General features: G+C 36.3%; 2 protein-coding genes across 5 annotated transcripts in view; one reads left to right on the forward strand and one right to left on the reverse strand.

The window, feature by feature from the left end:
- Nucleotides 1–1,487: 1,487 nt before the first annotated feature.
- On the forward strand, nucleotides 1,488–7,306 carry LOC129566226 (eukaryotic translation initiation factor 2-alpha kinase). Of its 2 annotated transcripts, XM_055441986.1 has the most exons (6): nucleotides 1,488–3,153; nucleotides 3,257–3,534; nucleotides 3,628–4,778; nucleotides 4,859–6,154; nucleotides 6,219–6,560; nucleotides 6,699–7,306. In XM_055441986.1, the coding sequence occupies exons 1-6, from the start codon at nucleotides 2,993–2,995 to the stop codon at nucleotides 6,915–6,917; spliced, it is 3,447 nt and encodes a 1,148-aa protein (XP_055297961.1). In that variant the 5' UTR covers nucleotides 1,488–2,992; the 3' UTR covers nucleotides 6,918–7,306. The 2 variants fall into 2 exon arrangements, with proteins under 2 accessions (XP_055297961.1, XP_055297952.1); XM_055441977.1 differs by having other exon boundaries at nucleotides 1,936–3,153; nucleotides 6,219–7,306.
- A 3,525-nt stretch (nucleotides 7,307–10,831) lies between these two features.
- Nucleotides 10,832–24,544, reverse strand: part of LOC129566205 (diacylglycerol kinase eta) — a 105,748-nt gene continuing 92,035 nt past the window's right edge. For 2 of the 3 annotated variants that reach the window (XM_055441939.1, XM_055441960.1), the window contains 8 exons: nucleotides 23,660–24,357; nucleotides 23,429–23,572; nucleotides 22,892–23,332; nucleotides 21,684–22,016; nucleotides 16,389–16,839; nucleotides 15,793–16,270; nucleotides 14,964–15,693; nucleotides 10,832–14,829 (listed from right to left, as the gene is read on the reverse strand). In XM_055441939.1, coding sequence (XP_055297914.1) covers nucleotides 14,506–14,829; nucleotides 14,964–15,693; nucleotides 15,793–16,270; nucleotides 16,389–16,839; nucleotides 21,684–22,016; nucleotides 22,892–23,332; nucleotides 23,429–23,572; nucleotides 23,660–24,357 — 3,599 coding nt within the window. In that variant the 3' untranslated portion in view covers nucleotides 10,832–14,505. The remainder of the gene's footprint in view (nucleotides 14,830–14,963; nucleotides 15,694–15,792; nucleotides 16,271–16,388; nucleotides 16,840–21,683; nucleotides 22,017–22,891; nucleotides 23,333–23,428; nucleotides 23,573–23,659; nucleotides 24,358–24,544) is intronic. The other variant, XM_055441949.1, reaches the window with a different exon arrangement.

A 24,544-nucleotide genomic window follows, 5' to 3' on the forward strand; every position in this document is an offset into this window, starting at 1 on the left:
AAATAGGTGGATATTTGTGAATACGGCGGAATATTGTGGATTTTTGTGATTATGAATGATATTTAAATGTATTTAATGCAAAAAATCTCAAATATCTCCAAAATCCACAAAAATCTGATTCATTTATTCGAAAATATGTCATACAATTGATGTTTATTTCAAATATCTCAAATATCTCACAATAGCGTGATATTCCCTTAGAGAATATCCTTCAAAATTTCAACTTAATCCAAATAAATTGGTACGTTTCGTTTCTTTCAGATTATGAAGACAGCGTTGTCATACTTTGTGACGTTTAGAAGTTTTTCAGAGTAATTCCCAGGTCAATAATTTCTATGGTATTTTGTAGCCATTATAGAATTTGCACTAATTTATTCATCACTGGATTGGTGAATCAGATTTTTTTTGCACATTACGAAACATGATGAAGAAAAATTCTTTTCGTCCTTTTTTTAAACACAAGAAAAATCGCAAATCTATTCTTAGCATACGGAATTACGGATTAACCTTAGAAGAAAATAAGAGTGGTCTCGCGACTCAACAGTGATTCTGAATCTATATTAAATAACATTTAATGTTCAAGTGCATTTCAGGCCAATGAAAAACGAAACAACATTCAGCAACAACTAACGGCTGCAATGTTCAATCAGTGTATGGCAAATGACGCGAACAGTAAATAAAGATACCGATTGAAATGAATATGCACATTTTTTTCTACAATTTTATGGAACCATTCTTCATTCGAAAAAAATTTCGATTTGTGGAAAATACGTTTTTTGACCAAGATTTGAGTTGGTTCATTTTATAGCAGTTTTTCGACAGCCGATTGCTCAAAAAAATTGTTCCTACATAAAAAAAAAGTAAACACTACATTAAAAATCTACAATTGAAATCGCCCTACCCGAAGTCATTTCGGCAAATCTTCCATGATTTGAATATTCATCTATTTTTTGAAGAAGAAGATGAGTTTCAACAACACATGTCCTTGTTTTGTTCTTACATGTAGGAGATGAAAAACGTCGCCTGGATTTGCAGTCAAAAAATACGAAAAGACCACGTTAAAAAAATCGTGTTTAAAAAAATCAAAAGGTAGTTTTATCACGCGTAAGCCGTGCAATAATCACGAACCAAGCTGAAAACGTTCAATATCTTTCAAAACGCAAAACATTCCAACACATATCATTCTGACGTGTGTTACGCTCGGCTGTATCTGTTGGAGAATTGTATCAAAACAGAGTATGCAACTCAGTGTGCATTGATACGACTGGCCCTGCGGCACTCAAACAACCAAGTACTGTGTACGCTTTGCATTGCGTTGGTTTCGTTAAGCCGCGTTCATATGCTTGTATCTACGTTTTCAGATTTCGCGCTCTTTCATTCCGTCTTTCGGATCTTTTGCATTTTTACTTTGGTAAAGTGTGCATCGTCCAATAAATTATCGAAAAAAAAAATTATCTGCATCTTTTAAAAAATCATCAACAGAATATTAGTGATTCAACGGTATATTCAAAGGTAAAAACAATCCATCTGATTCATTTTGGGTGGAGAAGAGTACATATTGCCTGTAAAAAAAAAATTACAGTAAAAACTCGATTTATGGAATTTGGTGTGTGTGGCGCTGATTGACATTGCAACGCGAGTAGTCGCAAGTGTTAAATGAACGGAAAAAAATTGGCATCGCAAACATTAATTTTCGGCTTTATTGAAATTCATCATTTTTGTACATTTTTCGAAACATTTTCATTCTAATAATAACGCCTGAAATTAATATTTGATGAAATTAAATTCACGAAATACTTTTGTTCCATCTACGACCGACGAGCATTCTATCTGGAGTTGCGTGTGTTGAAGTTGATGAATCATCTGCGAAAAGTGCGAAGAGGCAAACAACAAGACGAATTTCACGGCACGTTTCAAAAAAAGTGTATTTGAGCGCGTCGTGCGTCCGATGTGAACCGTGCCTCAAATCGGCTTGACTGGAAACCGTTCAAAATGGTTATACAAATTTGATCGCTTTGCAGTATACATTTGCACTCACTCTCACGACAGTCACCACAGCTGGTGAGAGCGCATCGAAACACGTCTCAAATCGAATGTTTTTATTTGTACACACTTTTGTGTGAAGAGTGAAAAAAAAAGTTCGTTCATACCCAATAATTAGTAAGGCAAAAAGTCAAATAGGCAAAAGTAATTTGCTCTCGCACGTAGTCATAATTTGAGTGAAGTGACAAATGTCGGAATAGTGTTAATTTAATTCGTCGATATTTTTTTTTTGAAATATCGCCGTAACCCCATCGTTCAACATCCAATTCCATCGAGAAGTTTCTAAAAATAAAGCCATCTCCATAGACAGTGCTCTGAAACAAGTGAAAACTGCAGAAGAAAAAACAATATTTTTCACATTTAATTTGAAAAAATCAAATTGGAGTGGGAGATTATGTCAAAATGAAGATGGTGCAGTTTTAGTTGGTTGAGTGTTTGTAACACTTGCCACATATTGTGAAATACCATCTTCAAACCGAGAAAAAATCCATAAAATCGCAAAATTATTCGCAAAAATCGCTAAATTTGTTGTAAATTCACCCCAAAACCATACAAACACAACCGAATACGAAACGAGAATGATCAATTGTGCACTGTACAGTGTACACTCAATGTATTATCGTTCAATAGATCAACATTTCATTCCAGTTGGATCTAAGCTTCAAGGCCACACTGCTGCTGTCAGTCGAATGGCTTGCTGTTCCGCCAACACTTGATACAGCAAACACACCGTAAACACATCGTGAAAGTAGTCGCAGTGACAAAATTGCCGATCGTCTATTTCAAATAAACACAAACTCAACGGCAGCGGCAACAACAACAACAACAATAACAACAACACCGACGACGACAACGACAACAACGACGGCTGTAGTTTAACACAACAAACTACAAACATCGATTCAACCATAACACGACATTGTTTTGACGAACTGGCGGACACATAAACATGCGATTTCTTTTTGAATATTTTATGCTAATCCTACTGGTGATTCTGTTGGCTATTTCCTATGTACCATTTGCATCGGCTACATATGAATTGCCCGAACCACAGCAACGTTTACCCTTTTGTGACGATGATCGAGCACAACAGACCAACCGCAATGCTGGGTAAAATTCATTCTCAAAATGTTTATCTTCGAAATTGTGAATGAAATGAAATTTTTTTTTATGATTTCAATTGTCTGCCATATCTCTCGTCGTCTCAATATAGGTTATTGTACGTTTCAACGTTAGACGGCAAAATATCGGCGTTGGATATTTTGGATGATGGCCAAAAGAAGTGGACAATCAGCACAACGCCGGGTCCAATGATTTCGTCCAGCATACAAAATTTGGAATTGACCAACAATGGACAATGGGTGAGAATGATACCATCGCTCAGCGGCGCTATTTACAAGTTTGATGGTGAAACGGTCGAACCAATTCCAGTCACAGCTGACAATTTACTTAGTTCATCGTATAAATATAGCGATGATTTGGTGATATCAGGTAATGTCAATTGACACTTTTATTTCACGCAATTTTCATTGCAAATAAAAGATAAACAAAAAATTAACGATCTCGATTCATCAAAACGAACAGGTGGTAAAGAAACGATTTCGTACGGTGTGTCAGCACAGAGCGGGCAAATAATTTACGAGTGTTCGATGCGAGGATGTGTGAATAGTACTGAAATTGATGCGGATGCGACTGACAGCGGAAGTGAATTGCCACCAAATGATACAGCATCATCGCCACCGCAGACCGATGATGAAGTGATAGTTGTGCGTCGCAAAACGCAAATAGTACGAGCTATTGAGCCAAGAACGGGCGAAGAGCGATGGAATTTTAGCGTGGGACAACACGAACTGGAATCGATTCGATCATCCGGTGATTGCCATTTATCGAATCAAAACAGTGCTCATGATATTTTAACCAATTTGGACGTAAGAGTGGTTGTACCCGACGGTATCATTTGTGCGGTGCAGAAAAATGCACCGCATGAAATCGTATGGAAATACAAATTCGATCATCCTATTGTGAATGTGTGGAAACGTGATGAAAATAATGAATTGAAAGCGGTTGATCTATTCAAAGCGGTGCAAGGAATGTGGCGATTCGAAGGGAAATCCTGGACACAATCAACTGACCCGTCTATATTCAATAACAATGGTGACGAAATGGCTAAGATAACACCGTCCATCTATATCGGAATGTTTAGGCGTCAGTTGTACATTCAGGAGAGTGATCAATTGCGTGCGGCACAGGTGAATGTCGTTAATCACATGGTTGGCGATGATGCGACCGAAACAACGAGCTTCAAACGAATCCCTTGGCGACCAATCGATGCTCGTAGTAGTTCGGGATTGGTACAAATTGAGCATGAAAGTGCCGAAGACACTTCACTGGTCACCACAACCTCGAGCGAGGAAATGAGACAAAGGAAAAAGAACTATTCAGCAACGGCCATTTCTGTGCTGTACGGCTCCGAATATGTCAATGGGAACGGGTTTTATTTGTATGCCAAAGCAACCGAATCAAAATGTGACAAAGAAAAGGTGTCAAATGACAGTTCAGAAGATGTGAATTTCGGAATTGATGAAACGAATTCATCCGAAGATGGCGAAACATTCCGTACACCTACTTTGATTAGATTCATCTCATTGTGGTACTGGTGGCGTGAAATTATCTTAATTGTATTATCGGTGCTTGTTTTCAACGTTGTTTTAACGCAACGCAAACCAAGCCAACCAGTAAGTTGATTCTTTTCAATGGATGTTCTCTCTCGATTTTTTTTTGTCTAAAAAAACGTTTTCATTCAAATCTTTCGCAGGAAGTTGTGGTAGTCGAACGACATGTGGAAATAAAGGTTCCGGCCACACCTGAACCAGTCGACAACAATTTCCTATTGCCGGCCATCGAATACCATGAAAAACGAAGTCTGTCTGAATCGAACTCCAGCGAAACGGAACCCGAATTTAAATCGCGTTTTCAAACCGATTTTGATTTGTTGCAGTGCTTGGGAAAAGGTGGTTTTGGTGTCGTTTTCGAGGTGAAAAATAAAATCGATGATTGCAACTATGCGATCAAGCGAATAGTTCTGCCAAAGAACAAGCAATCCCGTGAGCGTGTCATGAGAGAAGTTAAAACATTGGCAAATTGTGAACATCATAATATTGTTCGGTATTTCCAAGCGTGGGTTGAGTCTCCGCCACCGGGTTGGCAGGAGAAAGAGGATCAAGGATGGATGGATCGCTATGCGATGTCACATTCAATTGATATTGATTCACCGTCAGCCGAGGAACCGTCGAAACCGTTCGGATGGAATGCACCGCCAAGCAATGTTCGCAGCCATCTGTACAATAAAAATAAGTTGGATTTCGTGATCTCAGGTCTACAAACCAATGAATGTGTTAATTTCGATGATGAAATTCGCAAGACAAACTTTAGCTCACTTGGCAAACCGGACAATGATGATGATGACGACGATGATTCGTTCATTGTCTTTGCAGCCGAGGATAATGAGCAGGAAGAGCCCAGCAAAGCCACAGAAGCGACTGAAACGAGCAGCGGTTCAGACGTGAGCAGTGATGCAAAAGACGAAAATAGTAGTGGATTAAATTCAGTATTTGAACCGTCCGGCCGGTCCAGTACTTCGGGCAAAGTGCCACGCCACCGAAAATTGAAAACACGCAAAGATTTGTACAAAAATCTTGGCATGAAGAAACGAAGCTACTCGATGACGGACAGTGCATGCGCTTCCATGAAAATGGACTGTGAGATTGATATGAGTTTTGCAAATGATGCGTGCTGCGTGATTTCCGAGAAAGGCGACGATGGCGATAAAGAAAAAGTTCCGTTTAAGCGAACACACCGAAGGCCGTTATCATTAGATTTAACCAGCACCGGATCAGTTCAAATTCCAATGGCATCGATTGCAACGCCATTGGTATCGTCCATGTCATATCTGTACATTCAAATGCAATTGTGCCGAAAGCAAAGTCTCAAAGATTGGCTCTTCGAAAATGGTTCTTATGTGCGGGAAAACGAAAGCCATGCCATTTTCAAGCAAATCGTTGAAGCCGTGGAATATGTTCATCTCAAGGGACTCATTCATCGTGATTTAAAGGTGAGTTATCGGTTTTGTTTTGCATTTATTCGAGACTTTGACATAAGTTTGTTTTCGTTTTCAGCCCAGCAACATATTCTTTTCATTGGATGGCCGCATCAAAATTGGCGATTTTGGCCTTGTAACCGACATGTCGGAGAATTTGAAATCGATAACTCCATGCGGTGACGAAAGCGGTTTGCCATCGTGTGCCAAGCACACGCAACAAGTGGGCACTCACCTTTATATGTCACCCGAACAGCTGCACGGTCGCCAATACAGCTACAAAGTTGATATCTATTCGCTGGGCTTGATTCTCTTTGAATTGCTCATGGTATTCAGCACCGAAATGGAACGAATCGAAACCATTAAAATGTTGCGTTCGAATCGTTTTCCAGATGGTTTTCAGGATAAATTTCAGCATGAAGTAAGTATTAAGCATTGGGCATTTGAAAAGAATGAAAAAATCAAATTCAATCACATGAAATGCAATTGTCAGAAATTCTCCTATTTTTCTACGAGTGTTTTTATTTCCGCTTTTTTTCTCGTCTTCATTTCCTCTCAGTATGAACTTTTGAAGCTGATGCTGTCGAAAATACCGCAAGAACGTCCAACCACATACGGCATTCGAGCACGGCCACCATTTTTAGAGCCAACGGATGAAATGTACCATTTCGAGTTGCCGCCTCGTCGTCGTGATAGCCAGAGCTTCGGCAGCTCGCTCAGCAGCAGTGCTTCTCTTAACAACTCGAGCTCTTCAAACATGAAATCATCGAATAAGTGAAACGAGGAAAAAAGACAATTTTCATTTCAACTTCATGAAGTTCATTACAAATTATCCCTAGTTAAGTGTCATTATTTTTTGTCTCCGTAGTTGAAACAAACAAACGAAAAAAATGATTGTCAATTCCAAATGTATTAAATCACATTACATTTCAAAGATTCCGCAGCTGCCAATTTTTTTTGAATTGCATTGTGGTTGATGTCCATTTGGAAATTTGTTAATTTTTTTTTTTTGAAGATTCGAGTCTTGAATTTGTTTGAAAAAAATAATGTGATGAATTTAATTATGATTCCCAGTAGATAGATTTACTGAACATAAAATATTTTTAAAAAAGAAAATAAGGAAAAACTAAATCGATGATAAGAATAAAATGACAAATTGTTGGCTAAGTTAGTGTTTTTTTGTTCAATTTAGAGTCTGGTTATTTTTTATTATATACTTGATGCGTGTTGACCACAACGTGGAATCGCAACTCCACATAATGAAATTAATGAAGAAATGATTTACAATAAACGAATTCACACATTTTTAGACAAACCAAATTTATTCGTTGTCCTGTTGAGCCAATTCTGCCTTTTTTCAGAGATTTTAAGATTTTTATATATACAGATGAGATGAAGAGTGGTGTAGGTTTCAGTTATTTGATAACAGATTACGGATTACCTTAAGGCGATATCAATGCATGGAAAAAGTGTAATGAGTACGTTGAGTAACACGACTCGTATTAGACCACCTCATGCTGCCGTATACATCTAGCCAATTGAAGCAAATGAAAAGAAAGACGAAATTCCTAAAACAAATCCGAAACAATGCATCGAAGCGACACTATCTTGCTTTCGTTTGAAATAAAAATGCCAGTCTGGGTTGGTTTTTTGTGAATTAGAAACGCAAAAAAGTTTTATTTCAGTTTTTTTTATGTGTGTGACAATTACTGGAATACTAATAAGTTCGATTTTGTTTGTTTGTTTTTTTTTCGTGGTGAAATATTACAGATATACAAATTAGTACAATATTTTTGGTTCTGATGATAATACGGCTATAGTTTTTTTTTTAAATATATTTTGTTCCGTTTTTTTTGTCAAGATGTTTTTTGTGTAGATTGGAGAGAGAAAAAAACACATGATAAATTAAAAGCCGTTTCAAAAACGTGTTTCTGGTGAATCAATTTAAGCTTCTATTCCTTTGTCCATTACATATCCATTCAATAAAATGTTCCGATTTTCCACCTGTTTTGTTTATTATACAATTTTCTATATAAAAGCGATCTTGAATTCGTCCGATTCATTTTTGACACGTGCGTTTCATTCTTTACATTCCTTACATTATTCAAGTCCTAGAAATAATTATTATTTTTAATGTCATTCGAAATTGCTTTTATATTAAATGCTCTGGAAATGGTCACATGGATCCCGTTCAAAACTATTCTCGATTCATACAAAAACCAATTCTCGTATATTTTTTTTCTTCATGATAATAATGTGTTTTTTGAAATGAGACAAAAATGTCTGTTTTTGTTGACGAGCGGGTTCAGGTGTTTAGAAAGGGGTACAAATGTGATCACTAAAATGCTTATATTTTATACGATGCGAGAAGACACATTTATTTACAATGGTGAATCGAACTGGATCGATTCGTCTAACAATATTCGGAAATGAAATTGATTGGTTGAGCCGGGGAGTATTTTTTTTGTAGTTTCCCTCAAAAGACATGATACACAAAATACCATTTTTTACGGTTTTTTTTTTTCTTTTCTTTTGCATTTTCCCTCGAACACCATATACAAATTGAGTGAACAAGGAAAACATTTATAGACAGTTTCAATGTATTATTTTTGTGTTTCACTTGGTTTCGTTCATATAAGAGTAAATACCATGTTTTATTGCCACTTATTTTCTTTTAATGATTTTTTTTTTTGTTATTTGTTGTCATCTTCATTCGAATCAGCAAAGGTCTATTTCGTATTCAAATTGACCGAAAAGAAAACCTTTTCTTGATTTCGTTGAAAATTCCCTCGATTCAATAAATGCAGCGCATTATTTGTCTTATGTTATTTAGGTTTGAATTTAGTCGAATATGAATTTAAATGTCTTTTTTATTTTTTCCTTTTTTTATTTGTTTCCTGAACAGCATAAGAACATTGTTCAATAATTTTTTTTTTGTTACATTCATCCAACGTATGAGGGTGTTTTCTATAAATTTTATGGAAATGAAGGTTCGAGTGAACACTTCGTGTGAAAAATATTTACAACGAGAGGTGACGCGATGTGACATTGAAACATTTGAACCAAAAAAACGCAATGAATTTAGTTGGCAAATGTTTGTTCCCACAATAATAACGAGAAAACACACATCGCTGATAGAAACAGGCACGTGACGCTCTCGGTATGACGATGCATCGATTGGCAAAAACAATTTCATTCCATAAACTGGGGCAAAACATCAAAGTTGAACCATTCTCGGCACAGATTCGACGTGTGCTAATATTGGACATGTGGAATGCATATGAAAGCAGTTGCATCACAGCATGATTATTGGCTTTTGCGACCAATTCACTTATGCACATATTGTACAATGTACCGATTTTCACTGGTATTCGTCGCGGTATCGGAATATACGTTATTTGAGTCTAAAAGTGTTTAATTTGAAATTCTGCCAATTCTACAGAAAAAAAGCAAAGAACAGTTTGTTTTGTCGGGTTTTAACCCATGGTTTTGTCTATTGATGAATGTACACCGCTATTATGTTCCACCATCGATAAACTAATACTGTTAGAAAAAAGCCACCAATTGTTGTCATTGGTATGATGCGCACAGCCATTGTATTATTGAGTAGTAATGACTTTCGGTCACACACACAACATATTGTGTGCTCTCATTTTGGTTCTGATAATAGAATGCAAATGGTATGATTAAAAATCAATTTTGCGGAAAAGTAATTAAAACTACCAACACCATCATCATGTATACACAGCGGACCAATTTGTTCACTTTCATACAGCCAATTACAATTTACATTTCAACCAATCTTCATTTCAGATATTGTAGGCATATTACCGTAGAACGGCATGGGAACGGCTACGGTGGGGGCACATGATAATATATTGATTTTTCAAATACATTTTATGGCGATATTCATCTATTGCTTTCAATTGGAATCGAAATTGGGAGCGTATTGGGGCAATATTTTGTCATTTCTATGCTTTCATTTTGTGTTGATTTTGAATTTTGCTTTCGTAATAGGTTTGTTAATTTACTTGATAGACACGATGGGCTTGTCATTAGCCAACGAAAATAAACTTTGCTAATAAAGCCTAAATTTTAATATGCCGCAACCAAAACAAAGTCATCTTCACTTGAAAATGTAAATAATTATTTTGTATAATAAGAAGCAGTGGGTAGAAAAACTGCGGCACGGGACAACGCCAGTTATGGCAACCGATGTGTACTTTTTTGAATTAATTTTTCCGCTTATTTTTCTACTTTAATTTTGCTCCACATCATACTTTTACTTCCGTCGGACGTTGCCTAGTCGAAACACAACTGTTAACAAAGTTCAAATACATTTCTGCGGATGTTGTTTTTTTTCAGTGACCACTGGATTTGATAAGCATCGGTCGGCTGCTTATCCTCTTGAATTTCATGAGGATCCCAAGCGAAAGAGTACGATGAGGTTCTATCACGACGATAAATTTCATCGTAGAGTAGCGGCGAGCGCGTGTATGCAACACATCTCCGTTCTCACTGCTGCTATGCTAAACATAGTACGCGGCCCACGCACACCGACACATGCGGCACAACTGGTCATGTATCGGTGTGCGTGAACAGCATACTATGTTTAACATAGCAGCAGTGAGAACGGAGATGTGTTGCATACACGCGCTCGCCGCTAGTCTACGATGAAATTTATCATCACGATAGAACCTCATCGTACTCTTTCGCTTGGGGAGCTGGGAAATTAATTTCCAGTTTTTTTTTCTTTCGTTAAGTTCATCCACATTCCCTGAGCTGAAAAAGCACGTTTGAAAGGTGAAATAAAATCTCGGTTTCATCGCATTATGCGGAATTAAAGTCTACTCTTGATATCTATGTGCCGATTTTTTCGCTCTTCGAATGTTTGTCGTCGAGTGAAACGGTTTTCAATGAGATTAAGTGTTTGAATTGGATGGAATAAAGCATTTTAGACTAATCCCAGATTTTGTCTTAAAAAAAATCATTTTTTTTTCGTTTTCTTTTCTTCGAGTGATCTTGTTAAGACACTTATTCAAACTATAATTGAATTGAAAACTTTTCCAATGGAGACATTTCTATATTCGTTGACCATAAAATTGCTTAAACAATGAACACAGTCATTTACTCAGAAGGAGCTATGTTTATCTGATACAGTTATCAGAGGTTCTTATCATCACTGTTCTTTATATTCCTAATCTCATTGAATCCAATCGGAATTCGGATAATATTGGATGTAACAAAATTTAAAAGGAGGAAGTGTCTCATTGATTTTTGCAATTTTTGTATTACAATTTCCGGTATTTGACCCAGAAAAAAAATGTCAAATTCTTGGAAATGTGCTGTGGTTCTGCCGATGACCCCATTCTATGGTACAAACGAAGGCGGAACGAAATCGAGGGCTTTTCACAAGTCGAATGTATATTACATTGATGCAGAGCCAAATTTTTCTTCAAAGAATTCGATTCTGTCTGCAGCATAGTCTGCAGAAAGTACAAATGGGATTTTTTTGCGTCAATGATGCCACGCCGATATAAACTTCAATGAACTGAAGTAATTTACATATTCATCATTTATTTCTGGATATTCAGAACTGACGAAATTCTATTTTTGGATATTTTCGATTCAGAATGACGTCAAAGTGTCTGTCATACTGTTTTTGCGAAAATGTTTTGTGGTCAAACATCAACAGAACATGAAAATGCACAGCATCGCATCATTGTTGATGACACACAAATTTGGTTGGATAATCATACATGGGTTGTGGATGTTGTTTCGCCATATTTTGAAGAGTGCTGTTGTTTTACGTCATAGTTCAACGTTCGTCATCAAATCGATGCTAACTACCAGGAACAGTACTTTTCGGGCGTCAACACACAAAGTTAGCGATTGTTTTTACGTTTTAATCATAACAATGTTTTACGTGAAAACTATTGTGCCAATCGTCGTCACCTCAATATTATACAGTTAAAAAGTTTTCAAGCGAGTTTTACTCGCTGTTGTGAAATATGATGAATTTTAACATAAACAACAATAACAAAAGTTGAAACAGGCTTACAAGCTATGGGTCTTCTCTTTTACATTCCCGTTACATCGTTATATTGTACAGATCAGAGAGAACCATATAAAACTTTTTTGTTTCATTTTTATTTTGGAATAAAACAATTGCCATAAATTTAGAATTTGATGTCAATTTTGATTGCGACATTTCGCTGAATTTTGGTAAAAATATAAAGAGAGAAAAAACAATTTCAAAGAGACTAAAATTTAACATTTCGATAAAATTATTTTGAAATGAAAACGATTTGATTGTATTTCCGATTCCGAGGGAAGGGGAGCATTTCCTCACTTTTATTTTACGTAATTCAAAACTTCTAAAATTGCTATGCATTTTTCGAGTTTTTTTTTTGGTTCTTTACATGTAGTAAAATTCGTTCGAATGCGAAACAGAAAAAAAAGTATCTTTAGGCAACTGAATCATTCGAGTATTAAGATTTGTCTTTTGTTCCTTAGCCTAATCTGATAATTTCTTCTTTTTTTGTTCTTCGAAATTAGCGAAAAGAGTAAGATAAAAAAAAATCCATACTCGATTTATTTACTCAATCCCTAGTAAGGCTCCTTGCCAGCAGGCAGCCATTAGGCCAAAGCATTCGAATCAACGTATACAATGGCCGATAGTTTCTTAATCCAATAATTTATTTTTTTGGTAAACTTAAATTTAATTCTACTTTGGTTTCGTTAAATTTTCTCAATAAATGGTGAGAATTTAGCCAATTTGGAAAAAAATCAATTTCAAAATGGGGAACACGACTAGTTTATATTCTAAGTATTGAAAAAAAAGGAATAACGAGTGTAATCACTCAATTAGACATTTATATGTCAATTGAAGAAAGAAAAATATTCGAATATCTAGCCAATGAAATTATGTTAAATCTATATTCCTAATGTTGTTCATTTCATTGTGAGATCATTTTCATGACTCTGAATTTTCGTTGACTCCGAATTTTCTCTCAACTCATCCTTCGTCTCGATTGTGTTTGAAACCCATATAAATATGTGGATTATGGAAAATCATGCGATCAAAAACAAAACCGATTCGATGTTCCGGTTTCATCAATTTGATAAACCATCCGAATATATACTTGTATGTAATATATGACGTTTATGTCAATGGAATGTCATGAATCATCTTACACACAATGTATATATATATATATGTATTGCACAAGTGAAATAATAATGATTTGCAGGTACATCATGAAACAGTCGAAAACGTTTCTGATCTAATTGAACATGTTCTGAAAACACACATACACATTACACACACACGCAGAGTTATTATATTGAAAAATGGTTAACATGAATAATTAATTGCGAATGATAGTGCATAATGGTTAGAATTAAATAATTACCCTATTAAATAATATTCAATATATCATCCATTGAATCGGATATCAGAAAATGTGTTTAGCCAATATCAAGTGGTGTGAGTGAGTGTATGTGTTGAATGTCATTCCAGAAAGAAAAAAAACCGAAATACCTTCACATCAATTTGCGGGGAAAACCATGATTTTGCGAATGGTTTCGAACACACATACATACAGGTTGATATGCTTTTATAAGCGTGATAGAGTTTTGGGAGGAGTTAAGCTTAGGTCTTCGTTCAATAGAGAGAATTTCCATTGTTCAGTGTGATTCGAAGAAAAAGAAAATGTGAATGTGATAGTTGTTCGGAGGCTCTGAAATAATAACAAATCTCTTAATTTTATGATGAGTTCGGAAATGTTTGATTAAAAATTATTTTGGGTGTCTCTTGTAAATATTGGCGTGCATTAAAGTTAAGCTCAAGCTTTTGTTTTGTTTTAATACGAGCTTGACTTTTGGTTTCTAAATGGTATCTCCCGTTTCATTCCATGATTCATTTTGTTTACTGAAACTGTACAGATTAAATGCTACTTAACGTACTTAGAAACGTTTGTTTGAAATTAAGGAAACCACAGATACATTATGAGCTGACAATCCTTTGTTGAGGTTTATGCTTTGGATAAAAACCAGTGAGAGGAGAAGAAAAAGGTGTATGGAGTGATAAAGTTACTATTTGATTTTTGTTTTCAGTGGGCACATTCAGAGTCAGATGCACAGTGGCAACAATAAATTACAATGCCCGAATATGAGGCTTCTATTCCATTTGCTGATGATTTTGGTTTTTTCCCTTCATTTACACTTATGAAACTAGAATCTATTTGTAAGTTGCAATTCCTTGTGTTTAGAGTTAAATGTATATTATTAGGTTTCATCTTAAATGTAAACAATGTTTCTGGGATTTTTTTTTATTTTGGTTAAATTACTTTCACTTAATTAACTTAAGTCGAATTCAAATCCTTGCATGCTTGCAGTATACGTTTTACATGACCAACTTTAATGATTCCCAACTCCTTGAGATCACGTCGTGTTAATGTTAAAAGTTCCTTACCTCGTACATCGTTTCGTGTAAATGTTTCAACATATTCACCCAAGCCCATTGTTTCGAGCCAGGTAACCACCTCGGTAACGCCCCAATTAGCAACCGTTTCACGTGTTGATGCAGTCGATTTCTGGGCCACTGTATTGATTGTACTCTGACTGTTGCCAGCCGCATGGCTACGGAATCGCATCCAAAATGGTTTCGATTTCTTGCGTGTGTCCGGCTATTGAGATAAATTGAAATTTGAAAGAGAAAAAGAATATATCAAAAATTCATGAAAATAATTGCGATAAAAAACATCCGTACATAAAAACGAAAACTTGCGGCCATAAATAAATATTTAATGTGGTAATTTACCTCTTCATTTGGTGCCAATACATTGAGTGAGGCACGCATTAGACCATCAGCCGACTTAGTAACTGACACCTTACGTAGTTCACATTCAGTGTTGGCAAGAGCCACACTCAATTTCGTTTCCAAGTCTTCGCGAAGGATGAGCGTTTGGTTGCGTTCACGCAATAGCTCACAAGAATCTTCGTACAATTGGCGACATGCTGTCACAACTTCAGCTAACTGTACACGCAAATTTGAGCCTTCAACAATTTTCCCCTGCGGATGAATCGCTTCGAGAGCATCGGCTGTACGACATGCCACCGCATACAAATCATGCTCCAACGATGGATGTGATATGATCAAAAATTTGACCCATTTAACCAGCGAACTCGCAATTTCGATGAAATTCAAAAGCAAATAGCTTTCACGTTCCGACATCAATCCGGACGGCAGAGACGCCGATATGCCAGTTGAATCAGACATATTCGATGTTTGTTCACGCGAAATGGAAATGCTGTGTTGTCGCTGCTTCTCTTGCCATGTTTTCAATGACAATTCCAGATTTCGATTGCGGCACAGCATTTGGGCACGATTCTTGTGAATGATTCGAATTATGCCTGGTGGTTGAATCCAAGCTTCGCCATCCACTTGAATCGGTACACCTTCATCGCCCAAAATCGTGATCTGAATACTTTGACACTGAGCGATACGGTGATGTTGCAGGTTGATTAAACGAGATGCAGCCATTTGAACACTGTCACAAACAAATGAAACGAAACGCATTTTTTTGTCGTTATTTATTCCATTGAAGATGAGTTCGTTTGTTGTTTTAACCAAGCAAAATGAAAATTACCTGCCAAAAACAGCAACCACCTCGAGGATTTTGTCATCAAACGATGGAGCCAAAAAGCAATCATCCTCTTTGGTGCCACCCCAAAAATTTGTGCCACCCATAAAACTTGGAATGTTCAAAATTACGATTCCCTGCATCGCTGGCAACGGTATTCGTTGACCGTCACATTCTAATTGTACGCGTTGCTCTAAATTCTTGTATGTTTTCTGTAGCAATTGCTTGGAGCCCAACACTCCATACCACATGTAATTTTTCGCACGTGACCGGCATTTTTCCGGATGCTCTTCGCGTTTCATGTGAAAATCCAATGAAATTTTAGCATCGATACCAATTCCAAAGTAGTTGTTCATTACGCATTTCTCGTAATAGCCTTCCATCAGCGTTTCATCTGGGTCCATTAGTGGACTTACCGCGGCGCACAATGTGTCTGCATTTGCCAATAAGCACTTTGATATGAAGCCTGTCCCATTAGTGATGTCTATGATGCAGGAGAAGTGACATGAGTAATGGGAATAATGAGTCAATTTTTGTTTTTGTCATGAAATTGCAAATTTAGAATGGAAATATTGATTATTCGAGTGAAATATTACACTCACTTGGCCAGTGTGGCGATCGAACAAGCGGATTGATAATCGGTAGTTTTTTCGTTTTATCCGCTTTGTCTTTGCCACTGTTGTCGTCTTTTCCTTTGTCCTCCTTCTCATTGGATCGTCGATCGAATGGGAAATTCAAGCTTGAACCAGCAAATAAGCTCGATTTTGATGATCCAATCGGTTCGTTTGGTTTGAACAAACTGCCACAACTGATGCGTCGTGACGCAGCTGGTGAACAACTCAAAAAACGCATATGTTCCTGATCCAAGCCGAGCGAATTTGGATTAACTCCCGAGTGTCGACGATCTTTTTCCGCATCATACTCTTTCACGGTCAACGATGGTGAATGGCTTGAATGCCGTCGAATTTCACTAATTCGCTGCACGCGCAACGTATTATTACCCATATCCGGTGACGGTGGATCAACATAAACCTGAACCTTCGACTGAGACTTCTAACAATGGACAAAAACACAATGGAAAACATCAATTCAGAACAAACGACGAAAATAAATTACGTTGATTCACAAGCCTACTCTCTACGCAAATGTTGGTTTATTAATCAAATAAATTCACATGGTTGCCCATTGCATTGAAAACAGGGGCCGTCTTAGACATTGATTTGGGTTTAACACACCAACATTTTCAATTGTTTTTTCTCATGGAATGGAATCTATGTGAATGTGGGTGATAATAAATTGCTTATATCTAAATGTGGAATAATAATAATCTAAAACAGATTGCCAATTGTTTTTTTTTCTTGTGGTAAGACATCATCCATTTATATTTAGTTAACAGAAAATGGTATATAAGATAGATAGACAGAAACAGCAAGCCAATCATTCAATGATAAAATAAGAAGAATTAAAATGAATAGGACGGGATCATAGCGATTTAAGGATAAGAAAATTGGTTTAACGTAAAAGAGTACAGCACACATTTAATCGCAACACATTGAACAACCCTATCTCTGATTCATGGCGCCCAAAGAATGTCGGTCGGTCTCTTTATTTTCCCTCGGTAGTACACGTCGCGTAAAATTCATAAAGCAAACCATTTAATTAGAGAAGAACCTTTTACGCTCAGTGAATCCATAATGATTTTTTTTTTAAATGTTCACATTTCCCTCTGAAAAAAAATCGGCGAGTAACGTATTTGCAATTCTGTGGCATATTCCCGCATGGTTATATGAAAGAAGTGGCTGATCAACACAATAATTTACGATGATGAAATCGGTATGGTAACACTCTATCAATATGCTGTTGCTGGGTCGGGCTAACTAAAACGGCTTTTCACTAATTTTCCTGCTTATTATCGTGCAAATTCACTTTGTTAAATGATATTTCGTATTCGCTTAGTGCACAAGTGAACGTGCGTTCGAACTTTGTCCATTCTCCATATGTTGTGTGCTGTGCCAAAACAATGAGCCAACAGAACTTTTTATGCGTGTGTGTGTGTGTGCGGGTCCGAATGAAGCGGTTTAATACGGCTCAAACTTTGTAAATCTCTTTTCCACAGTAAATGCGTTTAGCATTTGCTTTTTACGGGATTTTACCGTATGAAAATGGATGTTGCACGGATTACTAATTGTGTGAGTCAAAATGAAATTTGCACAGCTGTTTTCGTGGCAAATGAAAACCATTCACATTCATTCCATCTATACTAATTAGTCTAATAAATGTAAGTAGCAAATTAGTTGTTGAAATCCAGGGGCAAAATGGCAATCAAAAGGGCTTTCAACTCAAACCCACTAGTTGACCATTGCTTGAAAAGAGAAAGAGAGAGAGAGTAATTGAGAGGGAATGTGTGGAAATGAAGCTTGTGAAACATCAATTCACTGTCAAAAGTCACGGTCATTTGAATAATTTATTTTAAATACCCCATTCACAATTTTCTAGACGCAATAATGGGATAAAGTTCTGAAATAAGCGCACATCAGTACTGTCGAACAAAAATAATAATGAATCCTCATCATAATTTCCGTGTTAAAAACTTTCGAATCACCCAACTGTAAATATGGTGATCTATTTTGTAGAAATATTTTGTTAATTTCACTCGAAAATAAATGGAATACATAATGAATGAAAACGGACAGGTGAATTTTGAATCAGAATTCTGATGAATGCAAATAATGAGCTTTGTTATTTAATGAAAAGGTTGCAAATGTTGGCACATTATTCTGATTAATCACCGTGGGTGGGGATGAATCATATGTGAAAATTGTTGTTACGTCATATAAATTTTGAGTGAACACGTACATATATAAATTAAATTACACTAAATTATACCGCAGCATCGGAACATTTTAGTGAATTCGTGTTAAATGGAATTTAAACTTGCTGAAAATATAAAACCTTGTACACAACGGAATAATCCAATATTCACGTAAAATACAGCGCAAAAGCTCTCTCTCTCTCTCTCTCTCTCTCTCTCTCTCTCTCCTTTTCATTCTTCCACAGCAAGCAACAACCGGAGCTAAAAACAAACACACGTGTTTGATAAATAGCATTCAAACTGTATTCATAACCGGAATGCGAAGATTTAATTACATTTAAAATAACAATGCGTGAAAAGCTCAGTTATTTTGTGTTCTCGAGTAATTTGAGTTTCAGGTGAAAGTTTTATCACGCATTAACTTTGACTTTGAGTTCCGCATTTGTGGTTTCTTGTTCAGCAATTACTAATTTTATATCAACAGGAAATAGAAACCTTGGAAATTTAATTCAAATTGCAACGATTGAGGTATCCTGTATATAGTGGATTTTGAAATATTTCTGGAATCTCTAGATAATATAATTTACTGTAATGAATGTTGGGAAAATGTTTGTGAATAATCCGGAGAGACGTGTAGTTCGCACAAACTGATCACATTTCAATTTGTGCGGTTGAAAAACTTCTTGACATAGTTTAATATAATGTGCGCATACTTAGTGCTTGTTTTACAAACTATAGTAATATTACATATTACATCGCCCCGGTTCAAAACAAATTTAATCTCATCTTTTGACTATGCGGTGGTATGTGGATTTGGATATTTGCTTCCGGGATTCGCAAACTTTGATGAACATCTGGCACGTGTGAGTTTTCCATATGTACATATACATGCATCGTCGTTTGAAAATTGCGAAGAGAAAGTTCATGCAAAAAGTGTCCAGTTCAATATTCATATGCACCGTCGGTCTCTCTATTTGATAAAATGCACTGACATTTGTCATTAAAAAAGTTTGCATCGTGTGGGTTGCTTTATTGGAATTAGTCGTTATCGGCTTATGAATTTTAGAAGTAATTCTACGAACTGTAATTAAACATGAAATATGTGTTTTCCAAATAGTCCTTGATATTATTGGTATGACACTTTTTTTTTCTTCCATTACGTGTATGGAGCCCACACTCGATGGTCGCTGGAAATGTGGAATATTTAAAAACCCTCTTTTTTGAATAGGAAAATAATTCAATTATCCAATTTTCTATAGCCCTCACACAACTTTCGTCGACTATCCATTACCATTCATTCGTCATTGTCCATCACTAAAACCACGAAAACAAAACTGATACGCAAAAGAAGCAGAGACAATATTTTTGTACATTGCGAAATGAAGAAATTTTTATTCAAATGTCAAAACAATAAAACTAAAACGACTCAAAATGGACCAATCAAACTTTCATAAATACTTCCATTTACCAAACTATTTCACATTTCTCGGTGTGTTTCTGCAAAAAAAAGCATCGCGTTCCAAAAGCATATATAAAGACAAACACATACGATTACATCGACGGACACAAAGTTCTAACAATAACAGACCACATACAATAACTCGCACCAACGATTCCGTGTCGTTTATTTGCAATTCATGCTACCATTTTTGCCATCTTTGGCATTTTCAAAGTTACATTAGCAATGTCGAATGGGTGGTTGGTAGATAGAGAGATCTATATAGAAAGCACCACATTCGAGTGTCGCGTTTTCAGGAAAGTTTTTGAGCAAGTTTGTCGTAGATGACGAAATAAACTATTGCTCAGTTTCAGTAAACTGAGTTGCTCCAAATGAAATCGGGCTATATAGGTACATAATATATGCGATGTTGCAAAGTTTTCCTTGAATAAGGTGAATAATATTGATCAACGTTTTTTACGGATGTGTGTTGGTTTGAGAGTAGTTTTGCCAGTAAAATGATACGAACATGGCGGAGATAAACACCAAACTTTTAATTGGAATTGAAAATAGATTCATTTTGTGATAGAGTTGTACCATTGAGAATGTGTATGTGGATGATAACGCTTGGTTCGGGCGCAAACGTATGGCTGAACAAATTGCATAGATTCGTTCACCAGTATCAAGTGAAAATGAAAATGAGTTGCAATTTGAAAATGGGAAACCGTACAAAATGCTCACATTTATTGAATATTCTATTTGCATTGACTTTTTTTTGGAGGGTTTAAGTGAAAATGCTTTTATTGAAATTGCTACTATTCCATCCAAATGTTGTTGAGCCAATATTCTCTTGGGTTGGGGTAGCCAAATTGAAAGTTATCAAAGGGTTAGACACGAATTCATACTCGACAAACACTCGCCGATACTAGAATCTACTCAGTGCTACTCGGTGCCATTTGGTTCAGTGTAATGTGTATACTGTCGAAGAGATGTCAATGTCTACTGACGAGTGTTTTGAGTAGTTTCGAGTTAACATTTAAAATACCTCGGTACTACTCGGTGCAAAATGAAACAAATTCATCAAAAATTGTACGTTGCGTCTACCCCCTTGAAAGTTTTCTATTTTATTTTATGGATTCAGCGTTGAGCTTACAAATGAGAGAAATTTCGCAAGAGCAAAGAAAGAAAAACAGTATAACAGAAGATTGGCGAGGACTGACAGCAAAACCAAAAAACGACATCGAAATGCTCGAGATGGCACGATAACACCGAAATGATCTATTTAATATATATATTTAAATAAAAAATACGAAAGAAACGATACGCAAGACACGATACGAAAACAGAAAATAATGCGTTTGATGATGACAACGTGCGAGACACTGTGTGAATTAGTTACAGCACTACTTTGTCGATAATATTTTATGAAGAGACTTGGGTTGTCGACTGTAATTTTTTTTTGGTTTTTATTTTGTCAAAAAAATTAGATGAAATTTGAATAATGTTTGAGATTGAAAAAGAAGAAACGGACAGAAAGAGTGTGAAAAACTGCGTTTCTGCGTGTAGATTTTTTTTATTGTTTTCATTTTTTTTTCTATGTTTTGTTTGGTTTGGTTTTTTTGTTATGATTTGTTATTTTCTACGTACCTCGTCACCATCATCTTTTTTACATGAATCGTCAAAACTAATATGTCGTCTATAGTTTGTGTGCCCATTTAAATTCGATTGTGATCCCTGTATTTGAACTTTAATCGCGCTTGTTTTATTCTTAGCCAGAGACGATACTAATGGTTGTTGTTTTAGTAATGATTGGTGCGCTTTCACATCGTGTTCATGTTCAGTTTGCGGTCGCGCCAATTGTTCGTTGGTCGAGTGTTGTTGTTGTTCAATTGTAATTGTTGTGGTTTGATTTGGATTCGAAACAATATTCTCGGTTTCGTGTGTCGATGTCGTTGAATCGATTTTATTTCGATTCGGACGCTATTTGACGGGTATGTGTGATTTGGTTTTGTTTTTTTTTTTGGTTTAAAATTTTTGTTGTTTTGGTCATATTTGATTTTAAGAGGGAAGTGAGAGTGAACGCATCGTCAGTGTGTCAGTCAGTTGATTGCAATGTCGCAGAGTTTTTTTTACAAAGTAAAATTAAGTAAGATCAATGTGTCGGTGGTGATATTTTGGAAAAGGTGAAAAGATTTATTGTTGTTTTTTTTTTTTTGGATTTAATCGAAATTAAAGCGCACGATGTTTTTTTTTTTTTGGTTTCACAAAATACACAAAAGAAGAATGCACACAATCAAAAATTACATGTGGAATGGGCAATTCAAGAAGCAAAAGAGAAAGAAAAAAAAAGAAATGGAAGAAGTATTAGAAGAAGATTTAGATGTTCCAAAACAAGAAAAGAATTCAAACAATGTGATTGATTTCGAATCTGTTTTTTTTTAACTTCGACTCTCATTGTTTACAGCAGTAATAACATTCGCAAACGAAACGAAACGAATCGAAACGAAACGAAACGAAAGGAAAGGAAGGAAAGATAGAATCAAAAATCCAATAAACCAAAAGAGCAAATGCACTAAGTGTTAAGTAGCATAATTGAAATGTTGATAAGTGTTTTTTCTTTGTTTATAAACGAATAGAAAAAAAAAGAAACGTATCTCTAACGTGGTGTGAACAAATCAGTTTGGAAATGTTTGCGGTATTCGCATCGACCGAGAGAGAAGAACAAAAATAAAAACAAAGAAAATAAAAATGAAGCAAATGGGGGAAAAACTTGTTCGTGAAATTCAATCATCAATTTGGATTTAAAAAGTTTCTTTTTAAGACGAAAAAATAAGTTTGAAGGTTGGAAGGCTTACCTTGAAGCTTCTGCGCGCGATATCGTTGCCTTCGACAAATTGAGCCAGACTACAGTAACGAATTGGTTCACGTGCTTTCTGGTCATCGCACCGATTATCCATCTCGAAAACGATGTTCTCAAAACCGAATTGAAGTGGATTTTCGTTGGAATTTTCGAGACTATCTTCTCGTTCGACCAACGGTTCATTTGTTTGGTACGTTGTACTGACAGCTGTCACTTTCTTCTTCGATGATAGTTTGCGACGCGGTGGTTTATCTCCGCAAATTGTTGTCGTATCTTCGGTTATGGTGATGTCTTGAATCAATCCCAGTAGATCTGGACTCAATACGGAACTAATATCCTCAAGGAGACTCTCACCATGGAATGGCTCTGTCACATCGCTTGTCAATTCATCATCTTCCGGTGAATCAATGTGGCCCAATCGATCTGATTCTAAGTTCTGTTCCATTTTGGGTTTTTTTTCGCGCATAGAGAGGAAATGTCACATACAGAATTCAAGCTTTAGGATAACAAAATATTCTACCATTTCAATTACCTGAATGATTTCAGCGGCGTGTATTTGTGAAGTTCCGGATGAATTTTTGTCAAGAATTTCGGATGTGACGCTGCATTCTTCGTTACTAATCGCTGATAGAATATCACTGGCTTCAGCAACATTCTCATCGGAAATTGATTGTTCCTAATCAAAAGAGAAATTCACATCAGGCTCCAAACTAATCTTTGGCAATTGTAAAGATACATAGTTATTCTATGGGATGAAACTCACCACGTGATCGGTATCGATGATGGTCATATTTTCGCTGATGTACACATTATCCACCGAAATATTGGTTTCGATGATTGGATTCCGTTCCATCATATCGACGTCAGACATTGAAATGCTGGGCACTTGCAGTGTGTGTGTGATTGTGTTTTGTGACACGTGTTTAATCGTTGCAATTGACTCTTCGCTTTTATCCCGCTCATAGATGGTTGAGCATTGTTGCATGGTTGCTGACCGTAGTAAATTCCGTTCGTATACTTCGTACGGGACAGCCGATCCACAATTTGCATCGTCACCACACAAATAGCCGACATCATAATTATATTCCGATTCGATGTTGTATTTGGTGTCGCTTACAATGTAATGTCCGTTGCCTTCCTCCTCTTGAATGGGCTCCACACCGGAGCTTCGTCGACTTGCAGCGTCTGCAAATTGTTTTGGTACGGGCAAATTCAACGAGCTAAAGAAGTACTCGTCCATTGAGCTGCGACGTTGATCTGGTAACGGGGATAAATTCGAAACGATTGTGGTTTCTTCTGCATTTGAATGAGATTGATAGGATGTGGTTGATTGTGGTTCAATGATCGATGGAGGGGGAGTTGTTGTTAGTGAATCAGTGGTCGATATTATATTTGCGGGTATATTCAAAGCAGCTAAACTATGTTTGCGTGAACCATGCCGTGGCTTATGATCATACAGACCTACAGATTTGCGTACGATAATATATCAATAAGGTGCTACTATACTATATAGTATATAATATTGATAACATCGTATCTTATGAACGTTAAAAATACGTTATCGTAATACAAGGCTGTTATTAACATTAGATTCATCTGATTAATCTCATGAAATAAGATGAATCCGTTATAAGAGGAAATCTTCATT

Source organism: Sitodiplosis mosellana, unplaced genomic scaffold (assembly GCF_009176505.1).
Source record: "Sitodiplosis mosellana isolate CC-2019 unplaced genomic scaffold, AAFC_SMos_1.0 Smas_scaffold_1, whole genome shotgun sequence".
Lineage (NCBI taxonomy): Eukaryota > Metazoa > Arthropoda > Insecta > Diptera > Cecidomyiidae > Sitodiplosis > Sitodiplosis mosellana.